General features: G+C 43.4%; 1 protein-coding gene across 11 annotated transcripts in view; it reads right to left on the bottom strand.

The window, feature by feature from the left end:
- Positions 1-14,896, bottom strand: part of UPL7 (ubiquitin-protein ligase 7) — a 78,681-nt gene extending 63,785 nt beyond the window's left edge. For all 11 annotated transcript variants that reach the window (XR_015269453.1, XR_015269456.1, XR_015269452.1 and 8 more), the window contains exons 1-2: positions 14,752-14,896; positions 14,519-14,641 (exon numbers count right to left, since the gene is read on the bottom strand). Coding sequence is in view for 4 of the 11 variants with exons in the window: in XM_086822165.1 (XP_086678291.1) it covers positions 14,519-14,641; positions 14,752-14,775 (147 nt within the window). In the remaining 7 variants the exon portion in view is untranslated. The remainder of the gene's footprint in view (positions 1-14,518; positions 14,642-14,751) is intronic.
- Between the last annotated feature and the right edge of the window lie 5,400 nt (positions 14,897-20,296).

Genomic DNA, 20,296 nt, shown 5'->3' with positions numbered 1-20,296 from the left:
TGGTTCTTTCTTCATAGCCTGCTGAAGAGGGTAAAGCAGTTGAGACATTAAAGGAACAAATCTTGCCATATATTTTACCTTCTGGACAAAAGTCTGCAGCTGCCTAGATGTTGATGGTGCAGATAATAAGATAAGAGCTTTTATCTTCTCTAGATCAGGTTCAATTCCATTCTGAGATATCATATGCCCCAACAGCTTCACCTTTGAATATCCTAAATGACACTTCTTTGGATTCAGCTGTCCACCTGCATCATCCAGTTTAGAAAATACTTGCTCCAATTTATTACTATGCTCTTTTTGAGAACTATATACACATATATCATCCAAAAAAGCTCTCACAAAATGATCTATAAGAGGTGCAAGTACTCTATCAGTGTTCCTCTGATACCACGAGGGTGCATTTTTCAAACCAAATGGTACTACTCGATAACAGAAGCAACCCCACGGTGTAATGATAGTGGTTTTAGCCTGGTCTTCCTCAGCAATTGAGATCTGAAAATACCCAGAGAAGCCATCGCATACACTATACCTCTCATATCCAGCTACCCTGTCCAAAATATCATCAATGAACGGCAGAGAATAGTGATTGCTTTTTGTTGCAGCATTCAGAGGCTTGTAATCAATACAAACTCTCCACCCACCTGTATGCTTTGGAGTAAAGACCACTGGATTTGCCCAATCTGAGTGATCTACTGGATAAATTAACCCTGCTTTTAACAACTTACTCAGCTCCTCTCTTAATACAGGCAATAGCTCTCTATTTATCCTCCTCAGTTTCTGAAACACTGGCCTCACATCCTCTTTCAATACTATAGGCATTGGTTCACATGTGAATCCTCGGATCTCTTCATATGAAGTAATGAACAAATGAGGGAATTTATGTATTACCTTCATATACTCTTCTTTCTCCACTAGCTGTAATCTAGGATTCAGCATGCCCTGTAACAGCTTCTCTTTCTCTGCACTGGGTGATGGAGGCTGCATCAGACTGTCCATATCTTCAAGTCTGCTCTCTTCTTCCTTCTTTATCTCCTCTTCAGCTTGCATCACATGCTCATTTTCTTCCTTCATTATAAATGATACCTGACTCTCATCATCAGAAGTAGAACTCTCTTCTTCAGTTTCACTATCTGTATACTCATCAGCACTTATTTCTTCAGGCTCACTCTTCATTTCCCGCTTACTACTCATGTTGAACTTCTTGGCTCTTCCTCTCTTATTATGTACTGTTATAGTTCCCCTTTTCCAATTTTGAATGGCACCCACCTGTCTGAGCCAAGGTCTGCCCAAAATCAATGGATAAGCTCCCAAACCAGCCGGCATAATATGGCAATTTATGTTGCAAACCACACCAAAAGCAATCACTGGCACTTCTGTACATATACCCAAACACTTCACTTTTGCATGATTTGCTAAACGGAGTCTAAAATCTGAACTAGCATTCAGCTTTAACCCCAGTCTCTCCATACAGGACTAAGTCATTACACTGATTTGTGCACCGCCATCAACATATGCTTCTCCAACACTCACACTTCCACACCAAGCATCAACTGATGGACAAATATCAGGAAGGTCTTCCACAGACTTTCATTTCGCCTTGTGTGGGCTCCTGCTCATTTACTTTCCTCGGATTTGCCAACTTCTTCCACTCTCTCTTAAGCTTCGGACACAATCCAAGCAATTGGGCAAAAGTTATATTGGCTACCCTTCCCTTTAAATCTCCCATCAATGTATACTCCTCCTGACCTTGACCAATATGCAAATCTGAAGTTTTATAATGTCTTCTTGGCTTCCTCTTCTTCTTCTTTGGTTGAGGGCTTATATCAAATTGGACATGTTTACCTTTCTTAGAAGATGGTTCAGGTTCTGCCATTGTACTCCTCGTCCTCTTGGCCACAGGCATGATCTCTGGAATGGTCTCCACTCCTATCAAGCTGAGAGCCGGTCCCTTTCCTTTATCCTCCCATTTAACTCCACTGGTAGAGGGTTGATTTGGATCTTTTACTTCAACACTATGATCCCCCGATCTATCATTAGTCCTCTGCATCACAGGATACATTCCACCACCTGCTCTGGGCGGTTTGTCACATTGAGGGCTGATATGTCTCCGCTCTCCACAGTTCCAGCATTGGACATTGCTTAAATAGTAGCCCCGTCTTCTCCCTGTTCCTCCCATATTCCCTTCACCTGTTGACATATTGTCTCTTCTATTATTTGGTGCACCTCGGCTTCTTCCCTTTCCACCTGCTTCCATCCAATTCAAACTTAGAGACTTCATGAGCTACACTGCATCATGTATGTCCCTCTTCAAAGTGTCCTCCTGTTCATGAACAACAGCAGCTTCCCTTTCAGGATGTATACTCTCAATCTCTGGCATCTTCACAAACTTCTTCGGCTCTTCCTGTATTCCCATCTGCCTCAGACGCTTCACCTTCCACTCCTCTCGAGCTACTCTGACAGCCTCCTCAAAGCAATCCAGGTTCTTCAGCTCCACCTTCAGACGGAGGGTTGGCTCCAGACCAGCCACAAACCGGTCTCCCTTTATCATCTGCGGGGGTACTTCAGGAATCAAAGCCTCACACCATAGACTCCACAGTCTACCAAACTCTATAAGATACTGATCCACATCCTGACCGTCCTTCTGCTGAATGTTACACAACTCCTTCCACACTTCATTCGGACTCCTCACACGGGCAAACTGTGCCAAAAATGCAGCTCTGACTACACGGTACTCAGGATCCTGTTGATGAATGTTCCTGTGTGTAGTCACGAACATTTGTAGCCATGTTTTTGCATCACCCTGCAAGCAATAAGTCAAAATCTGAGAAAGGATCTCCGGGGTTGCCCTGTCTTTCATCAAGGCTGTAAATTCCATCTTCTCCAGAAACCTGACTACACTCTCTTGTGGCAATCCCCAATACTCCGGAAAATCCTAAGCCATCTTTCCAAATCTTGCTTCACACAGCCCCTGTCTTCTTTCACAAACCAGAGGAAATCTGCTCCTCTGTGGAGGCACCAAAAAGTGATGGCACGGAAGCAGTAAAGCTGTTTACGCCCTTATAGGATGCCACACTTCCACACACGCATATAAACACACCAGAACATCAGACCAAAAAGCATGAACAAGACTTGTATTTCAGAACAGATCCTTAACACCAGCTACAGCTGATCAGCAAAAAAACAACACTCCTTGCCTGAAACTTCAGAAGATAGAAATCCACAAAAACCACACACTTTCTCTCTCTCTCTTGCTTCTCAATTAGCTCTACACAGCTATACACAGCAAGCATCCTTGGCACCTTCCTCATGTTCACACATGAACAGCAGCCTGATGTCTTTCTCTCCTCATCTCCACGACAGCAGCAGCATGGCTCTTCGACAGTGGAGCAGTATTGAGATGTTCCCTGAGCTCTGTAATCTTCCCTGCCTTCACAGTCCACACATGCACCCAACAGTTGCTGCTGTCAACAGTCTTGCCTTCCTTCACTGTTCGCTGCAGATGGCGTCCTCCTTTCTACTTCTCAGCAGTCCACGTTCTCTCTTTCTTCACCGTTTGACTACCATCAGCCCTCTCTGCGCTGCGCCAGCCCAAGCAATATCGTGCAAAACCCAAAGTTTCTAAAAAAACCTCCCAACTCTCCCCTTCGCACTCTCCCCTTGGCTACCAACCGCCACCACCACCTACAGTTAGCCCCCACAGAATCCAACCCAAGTCTCCCTCAATCCTTGTTTTGCTTCAGCCACCACTGGCTACCCTTCTAGGCGTCTTGCTTCCCCAGGCGGCAAACGCCACACCCCTACACGTAAAGGGTCTCTTCGTCCTCCCTACCAGCCACCGCCGGCGAGTAAACCAACCCTTTACCGTCGCCTGTGCCAGTCACCACACAAGTCCCTCTGTATCCTCGGCCTGTTTCGACGTTCCCCAGGCGTCGTCACCACCTGCAGACCGCTCCAGCAAAACATAAACCACTCCTTATCGTCCCATGCGCACACCCCAGCCACTGCCTTGGAGGTCTTCTGGAAGAACCCGCCAATCTCTTCGACACCATCCACTGAGAGCAGCGCCCTCCAGTCGCCCAAGAGCCTGTTTTTTTCTCTCAGTCGCCAGCAGTCACACCACTATTCTGCGCCAGCCTTCCTTTTGGTTCTGTCCTGCAGCTAGGCCAGAGAGTCCTCCCAAAAACAATCACAAGGCGACCTTCACCTTTATTTGCAGCTACCGACTTCCATGCTTCGCCAACTTCTGGACTTCTTCGCTGGCAGCCACTCAAACCTCCACGCATACCACCAGCTGGCCACGTTATTTATTTTTTATTTCTTTTAAGGCCTACAAAATGGCCGCAATTATATTCTTTTTCACACTTATGCTCAAGCTACATTGGCCACATCAATATTTTATGGCCCAAGCCTCCATACACCTTCAAACACAGCTTCGATGCCCATTCTATTTCTTGGACGCGCACACACTTCAAGACGACCAAGCAGCTGATATCATCTCCAGTGGACCTCTCACCGGACAGGCCTGTACATGCTCACATCAATACCATCTACTCTGTACACCTGGCAATGCTCTCAAAAGCAAAACCTTCACACACGCCATGCACACGTATGTACACATTACCAACTCCCATTTTGTCCACACACCGTACAGTCTAAACAATTGCTCGATAAACTGCCTTGCTAATTGCGTAGCTGTAATGGTCTTCCGGGTCGGTAAAAATCTAGCCATTTTTGTCAAGCGATCTACCACAACCCAAATAGAATCGTGGCCTTGATGTGTTCTTGGCAATCCGGTAATAAAATCCATGGAAATACTTTCCCATTTATTACCTAGGATTTGCAAAGTATGCAACAACCCAGCCTGTCTAAAGCGTTCAGCTTTATTTGCTTGACAAACTTGACAGTTGAGAACATAATCTTCTGCATACCCTTTCATCTTTGGCCAATAAAAAGTGTGTTTCACTAACGATAATGTCCTGTGTACCCCAGGGTGTCCAACAGAAGAGGCGCCGTGACACCCCTTAAGAATGTTGGACTAAATGTCCGGGATCTCTGGTACACAAATTTTGTCATTACGGAATAGTAAACCATTCCGAATCATCCACTGGCCTCCTGCAGCTTGAATGGTAGGTGTCACCAGCCTGGACATTTCCCAGTATGAAAAGGGTCTGGTTGACTCCAGGATGTCTAAATATTTAGAAAGTACAAGCTTTGGCAATGGGAGATTATCCTAGAATACAAAGGACCACACTCCTAAAATTTAGGAGAGTTGCTATTTTTGACACGACTCCGATGGAAATTATGTTCGCGTCATTACATCTCGAATTGAGCAAATACCAAGAGTTGGCAAAGTGCCTATGCCAGAATGCCTACCAGTTGGGATATTTTTAGAGAGAAAGTTTATGGAAGAATCCATCTCTTAGATTGGGACATGTGGCAAGAAAGTGGACCAAAGTGAGACAAGTGGCCTCACACTTGTCACTTCAGCTATTGTGTGGCTCTCCACTTGTCATTGTAGCCTTCTCTTGCCATTTTAGCTCATGGGAGGCCCAAATCTATAAATTGGAGCCCTCTCTCTTCATTAAGAGAGGCTCTCTTGGTGTACACTAGCCTCTACCACCGTTACAGGCTCCCCTAATGATGGCTACTCTCTTTCTCTCTCTTGAAGGCTGCATACCCGCTGTTGGGGACTGTTTTGGAGGCTTCCATCGTGAAGAAATACTGAAGGCAAGGGTATTTAATCATTTATTATGATTTCTAGCCATTGTACTTGTTGTACCAGCCTTAGTACCTGCTGTACTAGCCATTGTATTGGCTGTACAAGTCCTTGTACTTGCTGTACCACCCATTGTACTGGCTGTACCAGCTTCTGTACTTGTTGTACCAACCATTGTACCTGCTATACTAGTCACTATACATGTTGTACCAACATTTATACTTGTAGTACCTTCTGTACCAACCACCATACCGACTGTACCAACCATTGTACCTACTGTACCAACCACTATACCGGCTGTACCAACCATTGTACCTGCTGTACCGACTAAATGGAGAGTTGTACTTGCTGTACCAGCTCTATTGCATGAAGACCCGTGGTTTTTGGGGAAGAATCAGTACCCACACGAAGGTATATGGATTATGTTGTTGGCTCGCTTTTCTACAGCCTATGTTCCGGCTTGGTTGCCTCGTGTTGGGCTGTGTTATGACATTTGTATATGGATAATCCGGCATCTCCCGTGGGGAGAGTAAGGCCCTCAAAGCTTGTACATGATATTATTCTCCTTGGGTAACAAAATACTCAAGGGGGGGGGTCGGCCCATTCCGACCTCTATGTGGTGTCACATGTGCAACATCCATTTTCAGCATTTGTGGATGTTTTGTCCAGCTTTTATGTTTTATGCAAAGTGATGATGGATGTGTTAAGGCTATGGCCATGTTTAAGTGTTTTAATATGCATTGATGGTATCAACAAGTGTGTCAAAGGCCCTAGTCCCCCGGGCACCCGCCGCGAGTTACAGTAGACTGCTCAGTCATCGATCTTGGTCAATCAATGAGCTCCCGTCCTGGATCTTCTGCTAAAATGGACCAAAATAACTATCAGTCTTGCAAAGCCCTCTCAATGGTTGAAATAAGTCAATAGAAATCTCGGTGAACGACAAAGTATTCACCTCTAGCGCATCTGCAACACTATTCATGGACCCTTTTCTATAACAAATCTCAAAATCAAAATCTTGCATTAATTCAGCCCATCGAGCTTTCCTTCCTCTCAAATCGTCCGCGTCACACACATACTTGATTAACTGATGATCAGTCAATACCACAAACTTGGAGCCATATAAATAATGTCTCCAAACCTTGAGAGCGTGAATCACAGCATAAAGCTCCTTCTCAAAGGTTGGCCAACGAGATTGAGTGTCGTCTAGCTTTTTACATTCAAAAGCAACAGGTCTACCATCTTGAAATAGAGCAGCCCCGATGGCATAGTCACTGGCATCAGTTTCAAGAACATAAGGCCAACTAGGGTCGGTAATGCTAAGATAGGTGCTTCCTTGACTTCATCTTTCAAAAGTCTGAAGGCCATATCTAAATCGTTATTCCAAGTGATAGACTGATTTGACTTACGTCCACGATCTTTCAACAAGTCGGTCATCGGTCGGTAGTGTGAGCTCAGAGTACTCCCGCACAGATTTCCGAAGAAAAACAACAAAAACGAGAAAAGAACGAAGTTGTTTCACTGTTCGCGGTATAGGCTAGTCCAAAACCTTCTGAACTCGGTCATAGTCAATGCTCAATCCATCTCTAGTGATCTTGTGTCCCAAGTAAATGATGTCTGTCATGAAAAACTCACATTTACTTAATTTAGCATATAGTCGATTCTATCTTAAAATAGTTAAGACAATCGTGAGGTGTCTAACGTGATCCTCAAGAGTATAACTATATATCAAAATATCATCCAAGAACACAACCACAAATTTTCCCAAATGTTCACGAAAAAGATCGTTCATCATTTGCTAGAAAGTGGCTGGAGCATTGGTTAACCCAAAAGGTAATACGAGAAACTCGTAATGGCCATACCTAGTTCGAAAGGCGGTTCTTTCGACATGCCTTTTCATGAAGGCGTATCTGGTGATAGCCAGTACGCAAATCTATCTTCGTGAAATATTTCGCTTCTGCTAACCGGTCAATCAAGTCATCTGATCTAGGGAGAGGATAACAGTTCTTAATTGTTAGCTTGTTCAATCTCTTGTAATCTATACACATTCTCCAGGTGTTGTCCTTCTTTCTCCTAAGCAACACAGGTGTACCCCAAGGTGATTTACCTGGACGGATCTGGCCCATCCTCAAATAACCTTCGAGTTGTTTAGCCAACTCATCTTCCTCAACTTGGCTCATCCTGTAAGGTGGAATACTAATGAGCACGAGGGATCAGGTCAATACGATGATCTACCACCCTTTCAAGTGGTAAGCTTGATAGCAGTTCCTTAGGAAATACATCTTGAAATGAATCAAGTATCTTCTGTAATTCTTTGCTTTCAAATACACTTAATTCATTGACATCCATACAAGGTATGAGAAATGAAGAAAGTGGAATCAATACACAATGGAAAGCAGTATACAAAGAAGAATCCATTATATTACCAAAATCAACTGTATTTACAAGAGGTCCCTGAGAGGGATGTATACAATCACCTAAGATACTATACTGGGTGTTCCTATGTTGAAAAGAAAAAATATGACTAGACCAATCTATCTGGACTTGAAGAGTCTTAAACCACTCAATCCCTAATAACAAGTCTACATGTTCTAGGTGCATAATATAGCATTCCAGAGTATCTTTGTAGTCCTGAATCCGGATTGGTAGCATCTCCACCTTTCGATCCCATATTGCCAACCCGCAGGTAGGCGTACCTCATAGGTATGATTGTTGGGTGTCGTATCAAGACCCAATTTCTGCACAAGTTTGTAGTTAACAAAGTTGTGTGAGCTGCCAGGGTCTAGAAGAACATGGATTCTATGGCCATTCACTTCTCCATAAAGTCAGAGAAGATCATGCAAGCCAAAAACTTTAGAGTTGAACAAACAATTAGAACATGTACTAGGGCGAGAAAGTACAGTAACTGACATATCTGTCAAAGACAACTGGTTAGCTATCTTTGGCTTGGATCCTGCATTGTTCTTTGCACCCTTTTGCTTCGGGCACTCGTTACGCATGTGTCCTTTTTCTTCGCAGATGAAACAACGTCCCTCCTTCTTGAGCTTCAAAGCTTCAAGGAGACATTTCTTCTTCGCTAGTGTCGAAGTTTAATTCTTCGAAGGTTGGTCCAAAGACTTTCCTTCAGTCGTGCTAGCCATTGGTGCGGAGAACTTCCTTTTGTGCTTGTTCCCCTGCTTAGTAACGGGTTTAGACTTGGAAGAGACCATTGGATCGTCATAGATACAAGCGAAATGAATGGCTTCATCCAAAGTTTTCCATTTGTTGTTTTAACTTGTAAACAATATGAGTCGGGTAAACCGGCTATGAAGAATCCCAAAAGAGTTGTGGGATCCATCTTCGTAGCTTTCATCTGCAAGTCCCTAAATTTCTGGAGGTAGACCTCATAAGTGAGGTTCTGCGAGGTCATGGTCAAAGTAGTAACAGGGCAACATCATAATCATCCTCCTTGAGGAATTCTTTCTTGAAGACATCTTCGAACTGTGCCCAAGTCGTTGGTTTAGGATTGAGTTCTTTCCACCAAAGCAAAGCTTTGCCTGAGAGGAAACCTGCTGCTAATTGGATCTTTTTCCCATCGTCATATGGATGGAACTGAAAATGTACTTGCCACTTATGTAGCCAAGTGTCCACTATCTCCTTGGTACGCTGCTTTTGCTCGCCCCCGAACTGTTCCGGAGTAATGTTGGGATCTAAAGCACATGCCAAGGTATCCATACCCGAAAGAGTAGATAGGGTAGTGGTCAACAAAGTTCTCCAAAGCCTACATCTGCGCGGCAATTTGTGCTTGACATTCCAAGGAAGAAGCTTCGAGAGCAACTTTAAATTCTTGGAAATCTAATTTTAACACATGATTATATATATATATATATATATATATATATATATATATATATGTATGTATGTATGTATGTATGTATGTATGTATGTATGTATGTATGTATGTATGTATATTCTGTTTTCTTTAAAAAAACAACTATAAAGCCTAAAGTGGGTCTTTAAACCCTTTACTAAGGTTTAGCCAAAAAAAACGAAAGCAAGATAGCGTAGTTTTTTTCTTTCTTTCTTTTTAAAAAAAAACAAAACCTTAAAAAAAACTACACCTGCTTTTTGTGTTTTCTGCTGCGCCCGCTTGTCTGACACCTGTGCGCTGCGTGTCTGCCTGCGTATACGAGCCCGGCTGCAAACGTGTACTACACGCCTACGCGCACGGACTAGAGAGCCGCCTGCCTGCCTGCGTACCACCCGTCGACTGCCCACGTGTGCCGCCTGCAACGTTTGTGCGCACGAAGGGAATCTGTCGACTGCCTGTGTACGCCTGCGATCGCTTGGCTAGCGCTGCCGCCTGCGCACATGTCTTGCACACGACTGTCTGCCTGCGTGTACCTGTGCGTATACCTGGCCACCTGCACATCATAGGGGCGCCTGTGCCAACCTGCGCACCAACGCTTGCACACGTGCGCTAGACCATGTGTAACAGCCCGCCAGCGACTGCAAATAATCACCAGCCCTGGCTGCACATACAAGGGCTACACAGCTACAGCCGGCAACCTTCTCTCTCTCTCTCTCTCTCTCTCTCTCTCTCTCTCTCTCTCTCTCTCTTACAAACAGCCGACATGCTTTTCCTTGTTTTTCTCTCTTCAAACTGTTCATACAGTTAAAAGCATCTAAGCCCTACTTCTTGCAAAGCAAGCCAATCCTTTCTAGACCACAATCTCCATCACCGCAGGTTTCTTCGATGAAACAGCAACATACTTAATCTGAAAAACAGTAGTATGCACAAAAAAAACAGCAAGCTTCTCGAACTCACACCTTTTCTTCGACCTCTTTTTCTCTACCTATCGACTTGCTCGTTCACAAGGCTTGCTCTGATACCACTGTCAAATCCCCATAGGATCTCCTCGTAGAACGCTCCTGGTACATGACTCGAAACCTGCAAACAAACCAAACAAACAAGACGGGGGTGCAGGCCTGACTCACCTCCCAATCTTGACAGCCGTGGGCAAGCCCACAAAACTTGGCTATCCCCACCGAGCCACGAGCTGAGCTAACTAGATGGACGTACCGACCAATCTCTACCTCGTGATGTCCCATACCGCCACGAAGCTACCCTCGCGGGCCTCGAGACTGCTGCCGGCCTCAGCTACATGAAGTTGGTGCACGTCTGCACTAGATCCAGGCTCCTGACCATAGAGCTCTCACAAAGTCACGCAAGATTCTATATGACTAATGACTAACCTTGGCCACCCTTTTATAGGCTCTTGGCCGGTCATCGAGCGTCCACACTTGGGTGCCCGCCCGTTAGTCTATCCCTAACTCAGCTCGCCAATCTGCCTGCCTAGCTCCAAGCTTCCCCAAACCTCAAAGCTAGTCTTGTGTGCATGTAGCACACGGTAGATACACACTGTAAACATGACACGGCGGCCCTCTCTGCTCCTCACCACCACTCAGGTATTGCAACATCCTCGTCACCAGAGCCTGCACCACTCGGACAGTAGCCCTCTCTGCTCTTCATTACCCTTCGGGTACCGCAACACCCTTGTCACCAAAGTCTGCATCACTTCACCTTCCGCTGCTCACTACCACCTCAGAGTGCCTCTGCATCCACTGATGTGAGCCTTCGACACCGACCACCTCACAGAGTGCCCTTGCTCAGCTCCGACATCATCTTTGCCTCTGCACCGGTCTTCTACTCAGAGTCTCCAACAGAGGGCCTCTTGTACATATTTTCACTCACCATCATATATACACTCACTCACCCATTTCATGCTGTGTTGTTTTGCTCTGATCTCTCGTACATCGGGTCCTTTTGTCCTCACAACTGCCTCTTGAGATTTTCCATTTCAACATGCATGGCATCTTGCTCTTAGTGTCCTACACCTCTTTATCACAAGACGCCTGTCCCTCCAACACAAAGTCACCACGGTCTCTCTTTACCACCGCAGGTTGGCTGTCCCTCACGTGCATAACCTATTAACCACCATGGAATACATGAGATACATTTTCAGCATGGTGTTCTTCACTTGATTGGATTCCATGGTGTGCATCAACAACAACCTATTCTACGTTCTTGAAAATACATTCACTCCACTACCTGCATATATATGTGTACTTATAAATATATGTGTGTGTGTGTGTACACACACATAATTTTAATTAATTAAATTTTCATTGGGTGGGGATTCGTGGTGAGGTGTGTTCACTCTCAAATAAATGCATCTTACATGTAATGCATGGTGGGGATGCATGGTAGGAGTTTTCACTCTCAAATAAATGCATCTTACATGTAATGTCTCTCTTTGTATGTCGGCCTCATGTTCCACAAGTAAATGAGGCATGCCACTTCTTGGCTGTAAATGCCGGCTTCAAAAGGTTTACCAATGTTGTGTATGTTGAGCCATAAACCTGGTTCTACTAGAGGAGAAAGCGGCTTGCACTCTTTCATGTGAAACCTTTTTAGCAAACTCTTTATGTACGTAATTTGTTGCATAACAATGCCATCATCTCTGTGCATAAAACTACAAGCCAAGATAGTAATGTAAAGGCTCCAAATCTAACATCAAATTCAGCTTTCAAATCAACCGTGAAATCTGAAATTTCTTCTTCACAATTCCCTGGTATGGGCATGTCATCTACATACAAGATGACTATGAGAATATTGGCACCAGTTTTCTTCACATACATAACCCTGGCTGGTCAAATGAGCATGTATCTTATCATACCAAGCTCTTGGAGCTTGCTTCAATCCATACAATGCTTTGTGTAACCTGCATACTTTATGTTCCTCACTAGGAACCTCAAAACCAATGGACTAATTTACATATACTTCCTCTTGCAAATCCCCATTCAAGAATGCAGTCTTGATGCCCCCAGCTAATGCAATTTCCATCAACGATGACATAAAAGGCTATTTCAGCAATGGCAAGCAATATAAAACAAGCCGACAACATGATCTAGAAACCGACCAGCATCAATGTAACATGCGGAAGCTCTGGGTAGTCTTCTTTCAGAACTAAACACTCTTGGAAACCTTCTGATGCAAAAACGCACCATCTGATGCAAAAACACAGGTAGAGAGAGAGAGAGAGAGAGAGAGAGAGAGAGAGAGAAGTGCTGGAAATTCAGTATAATCTATGGTACAAAAAGGGTACATGTCTGCAGCCATGAGCTGCCTTCATAAAAAAGGTGGTTAACACCAAAATCTATCCCCTATGGGACCTCGAAGGATCCAAACCCCTAGAGGGATTGAATGAATAAAACATAGAGCATGTGGTCCTATTTATATGGGTCTTTGGGATCTATCCCTGAGAATGTCCATGGCATCTGTGATGCACATGACATCCCCCTCTGCTAAACTTGATGACGGGAATCCAACCTGCTCTTGGATGACTGTCATCACCCCAATCCTATCCCGAAGTCCCTCTGTCATCATCCATCCCTGGCAAAACCTTTTCTCTGAAATCCCGACGTGTTCTCCAAACCACTCTGTCTCTGATGAAGATCTATGCATCTGGTTCCTCTAGTCCACCATCCATTCCTGCCCTGACTTTGAACCCCGTCTTGGTCTTCATTCCTGGAACTAAGTCTGGCACTCTCACATCACCCTTGGACGATCAACCTCCCTTGGGACCGTTACCTGAGAACCTATCTGGCTCACGGACCTGCCATCCCCATTTGGCACTGTGGAACACCACCAACAAACCTCCTGGGAGCTCTTCCCGCTTCTGTGTTCCTTGCCTTGGGCTTCGTATCCGTGTACTTTCCTGTACCTTGGACCTGTACACCATCATATGGGACTGAATCAGTGTTTAGCTTTGCTGAGCCTGATGCTCTGATACCAATGTAACATGCGGAAGCTCTGGGTAGTCTTCTTTCAGCCCTAAACACTCTTGGAAACCTTCTGATGCAAAAACGCCACTAAACAAGACTAGATGAGACCCATCTTTGTGGGAAGATTCAGTGGGGTCAATTCATTTTCAGAAGATATGTAACTAGAGGATGTTTATCTAAATGATCCGATTGAGCTAAGGTTGAATCAAGACTAAACTAAAAACCTGGTAATCTATCCATACAAATGCCCCTAGAGAAAATCCATGAAAATCCATTGTGTAATCCACTAGTACCATCTTGTTCCATTATTTGTGAAAGGTATGGATGAGTCAATCCAATCTTTGGAAGTTAGTTAGGCGCAAGAGAACAAATCTTGTGCCAAAGAGGTGATAGTCCAAGTGGTAAAGTGTTTGCCTAGGACCGAAAGGTCTTGGGAAGACTTGGGTTCAAACCCTGCTTGGACCCCTCGGCGGCACCTCTCATCCGCGCTCTCCATAAGCATCCCTTTCAGCGTCGATCGTGTTCTGGCCGCCTTTCCCAGGAGGACTCCAGTGTAGCCCCTCCGCTCTCTGCGGTCGAGTGTGCTCGTCGCCCTCTTCAAAGGGCCGCGTAGATGATCTTGTAGCTCACGACACCAGCGTGGCTGGGACGTTGAGCGAGTTGTAATGTTAACTATTAGTAGGATCTCTCTCCGGGGGGGGGGGGGGAAAGAGAGAACAAATCTTGTGAAGGTATATCATAGTTTGGAAGATTGCATCAACCCCCAACAATGAGACCCCATATACTATGTAGTGTGGTTTCATTTTGCTACCATGCAATTGTATGCAAGCAAAGCTGTATATATGCATGAAAGTGTGCATGTTACACATTGTGACCATCTTTTGAATGATGGTAATATAGTAAACTAATCTATAAATACCTAATTAATGGTCAAATTAACTAAATTGTTGTGATTTATGTATAAGGTGTCAAGATTACCTGTATGAGTTGAGCAGCTGAAGCAGCTTTCCTTGCCTCGCTTCTGATAGATCTTTCTAAGGCAGCTTTCTCTAAGAGGGCATCCCTTGTGATTTCCTTTGCGCTGGCCCCTCGAAGGGACACCTGTGCGTGCGCAGGCAAATTATTTCAGAAAAGATCGATCGTCAGAAAAAAGAAAGAAACAACGCAGATTGTCTTCTTCTCTTCTACTAGAAAATACTGTATATCATAACCTTGTGTTTTGTGAAGGGCTCCATCGCCTCGCATGCCTCAATGCGGGCATCGATCCTTCAGATCGAAAGCCTCTGTTCTCTTTCCCAAAAGCTATTTTTTTTATGAAATTTTATATATATGTGACACCATTTTTCTTTGGTTTTATCCTTGAAACCTTATTACTTTTATTGGCTAAATTTGTAAATTTTTCGGTCCCTGTTTCTCTTTTTCTTTTCTTTTCTTTTTTTTTTTCACATTTCACTACATCATAGACAGAGAGTAAAGAATATATTAAACATTTTCATTTAAAAAAAATTGCATATGCATCCTTAAGCTTTATCCTTGAAACCTTATTGGGTCACAAAAGGGTGCCAATTGCTTCAAAGTCATTGTTCATGGTCATCGTTCATGTTCATACGCCTAATATTAGGGTGACTAATATTAGGGCTCCATAATAACGAGCTACTTGACTAATTAATCCATTTTGATTTTTCACTCATTATGGGGCCCTATTTGCATGCATGCACACACGCGCACACACACACACAAATATGCATAACTAATCATCTCGAATACGATTTGTGTGCGCGCACGCACACACACACACACACACACACACAAATATGTGTGTGTGTGTGAGTGAGTGAGAGAGAGAGAGAGAGAGAGAGAGAGAGAGTGCGTGTGAGAAAAATATGATAAGGCATGCATAAGATGGGTTTCTATGTTAGTATCTGGGCTAGCGGAGAGAATAAAAACAACTCATTTTTGTTTTTAAAAAAACTATATTGTTGTAGTTGCATTAAAACAAATACAAAATAAAATCAAAAGAGCAACTATATTATTGTAATTGCATTAAAACAAATACAAAAATAAAATCAAAAGAGCAAGGAGCTCATAGAAGAAAGAGATCCCAGTAGGTCTAGCATATACCTTTAGCTATCCAAGCAGCAAAGTTAGTGAGCTAAGTGTGGCAAGGGAATGCAAGTATCATTGAAGCAAGATAATTATACATGTCAACCACGAGACTTGGCATGAGCTCGGGTACCTTTTAGAGTGTGTTGTTGATAGCAGTGACCATTAGATTAGAGGGGCTTTGTGCACTTAGAGAAGGCCTTTGTGATAGAGAAGATGAGGAAAACTATAAGTAAGTGCAGATGTAGGAGATGCTATTTAAAATATAGGCGCTCCATAGCATGCTTTCAATTACATATATTTACCTTACATACATATTAAGAGATTAGGCTAATCTTTGGTTTTATTTATTGGAGGCTTTAGATAGCTGTCAATAATAAGCTTCTTTTACTGGGGTGAATTATCGGGGTGAATTTTGCTCATTATGAAGAGGTTAATATGTGGTGTAGTTACATATAGCACATATGAATTGAAGTAGCTAACGCATGTATTCCTTAGGGAAGAGGTGAAAAAGTATGCCAAAAGGAGAAAAGCAAGCTTTGATATATTTAGTGAGATGTTTTAAGCATTGATGGCCTCATTTTGTGTGTATGTATGTGTGTGTATGTGTGTGTGTGTGTGTGTGTGTGTGTGTGTGTGTGTGTGTGTGTTAAATATATGTGATAAAAGAATTAAATATAGGTAGATGTATGTGATAAAAGAAATATATGTGTGTGTATGTGATAAAAGAATTAAATATAGGTATGTATATGTGATAAAAGAATTAAATATAGGTATGTGTATGTTTTGAACATTGGTGGCCCTGCAATGTGTGTGTGTGTGTGTGTGTGTGTGTGTGCGTGTGTGAATGTAATAAAGAATTAACACACATACACATACACATACATATACATACATACACATACACATGCATACATACATACACATGCACACACACACATACGTGCACACATACACACACACACACACACGCACACACATATACATATACATATACATATAAATATACACATACACACACACACACACATTAGTGAGATAAAACCCTCTTTCTCACCTACCCCTTCTTCAGGAACACATTTGAGTGTGTTTGTCGCACCATTATCGGAGCAAAGAACATCATGGCCCTAAAATCTATATTAATTGTCGCTATGAGAGGGTAAAGCAAGGAGACATGTAAAACCCCCAACATTTTATGGTTTGATCATGCATTTTGAGAAGATCTTCTTTGTACCCACCCTTAAACAAAGCATGATATATAGAGATGTCAAATGCTGCTACATATATTTAATCATCGCCAAGATTCCCCCCTACTTGATATAGAGATGCCAAATGCTACTACATATATTTAAGAAGCATTTTCTCATCATCACTAGGGTTGATGAAAGCTCCAAATAACATGGCATTCATTTGTAAAAGCTTCATCATGCAACTAGCACTCAAGAGATTGCATGAATAAGAATTTACCCCATAAATGGTAGTATCAACATCTTAGAGAGGCTAAGGGAAGAATTGGTTGAATTCGACCCTGAATTCTCAACTCATGCTCCTCCCCTCTTCCTATAGTGGCTATCTATAATTTCCAAACAAAAATGATGGCTAACAAATGGACATGAGTGCGTTATTTCTAATGGCTAAGGGAAGAAATGGTTAAATTCTATCCCAAATTCTCGACTCATGCTCCTCTCCCCTTCCTAATGGCGATCTATATAGTCCATAAACATGAATTCAAATGGCTAACAAATGGACAATCTTTCTAATGATGGCTAAGGGAAGAACTAACCAAATTTCACCCTAAATTTTCAATTCATGCTCCTCTCCCCTTCCTAATGGTTGTAAAGTCCATAAACACCAATTAAGATGGCTAACAAATGGGCATGAGTAAGTTCTTTCTAACATCTCCCTTGTAATCCTCAAGACATGCATAACCCCTAAAACATAGAGCAAAAATACTTAACCAAAAGATATTCTTGTTCACTGGAATTAAAGGACAATGCTTTTTTATCATCGATTCATTGTATGATTTAGCCTTAATCTCGCTAAGAATGTCTTTTTGGTTTTCCAGAAGTGCTACAAGAGAATTCCTCACAGTAGTGATCTTGGACTCAAACATCACATTGCCAAACTAACTAAAGCTGCCTTTTTCACTGAAAGCTCTTATTACATTGGTTTTAAACCATTTCCTCTTACTTGTAATACTAGCTTTGGATGATTTCCTCTTACTTGTACTATTAGCAATTAGACTACTAAGAGGTACTCAAATGGGGATCTTTTTTTTGGCCACGGGCGAGCTTTTTTTTTTGGTGAGCTTTTGGTCTAGGAGTTTTATCTATGTGGACTACAAGGCTGAGGTGGCACTTGGCATGTCCATGTCACCAAATGACAAGGCATGACCTTGTATGGACCATGCACATGAGCATCCACATACATGTCACCATGCATGACCATACATGACATGGACATGTATACACCATCACCATGGATACACATTGATGATCATGTATGTCATATACATGCCTATCTTAAGTTGAATGGGCCCTCTACATGATTGTGAGAGCAGGGTTGGTAATACATAGGAAGAGGGTTGTTAATACACATGATGGGTTGTTAATAGACATGATGGATTGTCCCATGGAACCTGGAGGGTTGCCAAATGTTGGGAATGGATTGTCCATATAGTGAGTGGGGTACCATGCTTGGAATTGTCTCAGAATTGGTTGTCCATGGTTGACATTGTATGTCCATGCTCGAAATGGGCTACAAATTCTCAACAAGGGTGGTCCATCCTCCGAATGGTGCCAATGATGGTATAGCCTTGCTTCCCATGGGCTGTTCATGGAATGGAGAGGCTTGCCAAATGTTCAGAATGGGTTGTCCAAGGTCCAAGTGTTATGTCCATGGTTGGAATGGTCTATCCATGCCCAGAATGCATTGTCCATGTGATCTAAGGTTTTAGAATGGGTTGTCCATGATCGACATCATTTGTGCATGTTGCGAATGGGCTGCAAATGCTCAACAAGGGTGGTCCATGCTGCGAATGGTATGCCCATGCTTGTGATGGTATGGTCATGCTTCCCATGGGATGTCCATGGAACAGGGAGGCTACCCAAATGCTCAGAAGGCTATCCAAGGTCCGAGTGGTCCGTGCACAAAATGCATTGTCCATGCGGTTTGAGTTTCAAAATGGATTGTCCATGATCGATATCGTTTGTTCATGCTACGAATGGGCTATAAATGCTCAACAAGGGTGGTCCATGCTCCGAATGGTATGCGCAAGCCAACGATGTTATGGCCTTGCTTCCTAAGGGCTGTCCGTGGGGAACTGGGAGGCCTGCAAATGCTTAGGATGGGTTGTCCAAGGTCCGAGTGGTCCATCCATGGTTTGAATGGTCTATTCGTGCTCAGAATGCATTGTGCATGTAGTCTCAAGTTTCATAATGGGTTGTCCATGGAATGGGGAGACTTGCCAAATGATTAGAATGGGCTGTCCATGATCGACATCATTTGTGCATGCTGCGAATGGGCTGCAAATGCTCAACAAGGGTGGTCCATGCTTATCCATGATCAATATTGTTTGTGCATGTTACAAATGGGCTGCAAATGCCCAACAAGGGTGGTCCATGCTTTGAATGGTATGTGCATGCCTATGATGGTATGCCATGCTTCCCATGGGATGTCCATGGAGCCAGGAGGCCAACCAAATGCTTAGAATGGGCTATCCAAGGTCCGAGTGGTCCATCCGTGCTTGAAATGCATTGTACAAGCGATCTCAGGTTTCAAAATGGGTTATCCATGATCGACAACATTTGAGCATGCTATGAATGGGCTGCAAATGCTCAACAAGGGTGGTCCATTCTCTGAATAGTATACCCATGCATGCGATGGTATGGCTATGCTTCCCTTGTTCATGGAATGAGGAGGCCTGCCAAATGCTCAGAATGGGCTATCCAAGGTATGTGTTGGAATGGTCTATCCATGCTCAAAATATGTTGTCCATGTGGTCTCAGGTTTTAGAATGTGTTGTCCATGTGGTTTTAGGTTTTAGATTGCCTTGTCCATGTGGTGTCAGGTTTTCGAATGGGCTATCCATGATCAACATCATTTGTGCATGCTACAAATGGGCTGCAAATTCTTAACAAGGGTGGTCCATGCTCCGAATGGTATGCCCAAGCTTGCGATGGTATCTCGGGGAGTCCACTAATAAGAAATCATATGTATCACGTGCGTTCAAGGGGTGATAAAAAAACCCCTCTACCTACATACTACAAGCTAATAAAATCACCCCTCTTTCTTAAGGAACCTGTAGGTTTTTTTCAAAAGTGTAATTAAAAACCCCCTCCTGTAGATGTAATCCTGTAAGTTTTGTCAATTATAAAACCCCTCTTGATGAACTCACGTGCCACACTTACATTTTTTTAGGTGCACCCCCCGGGGATGGTATGGCCATGCTTCCCATGGGTTGTCCATGGAACATGGAGGCTTACCGAATGCTTAGAATGGGTTGTCCAAGGTCTGGGTGGCCAGTCCATGGTTGGAATGGTTTATCTGTGCTCAGAATGCATTGTCCATGCGCTCTCAAGTTTTAGAATGGGTTGTCCATGTTCGACATCGTTTGTGCATGTTGCAAATGGGCTGCAAATGCTCAACAAGGGA

This window comes from Cibotium barometz, chromosome 28 (assembly GCF_041138505.1).
Source record: "Cibotium barometz isolate CiBa-2024 chromosome 28, ASM4113850v1, whole genome shotgun sequence".
Taxonomy (NCBI): Eukaryota; Viridiplantae; Streptophyta; class Polypodiopsida; order Cyatheales; family Cibotiaceae; genus Cibotium; species Cibotium barometz.
The sequence above is the reverse complement of the archived record's forward strand: the minus strand, read 5'-3'. Positions and strand labels throughout refer to the sequence as shown.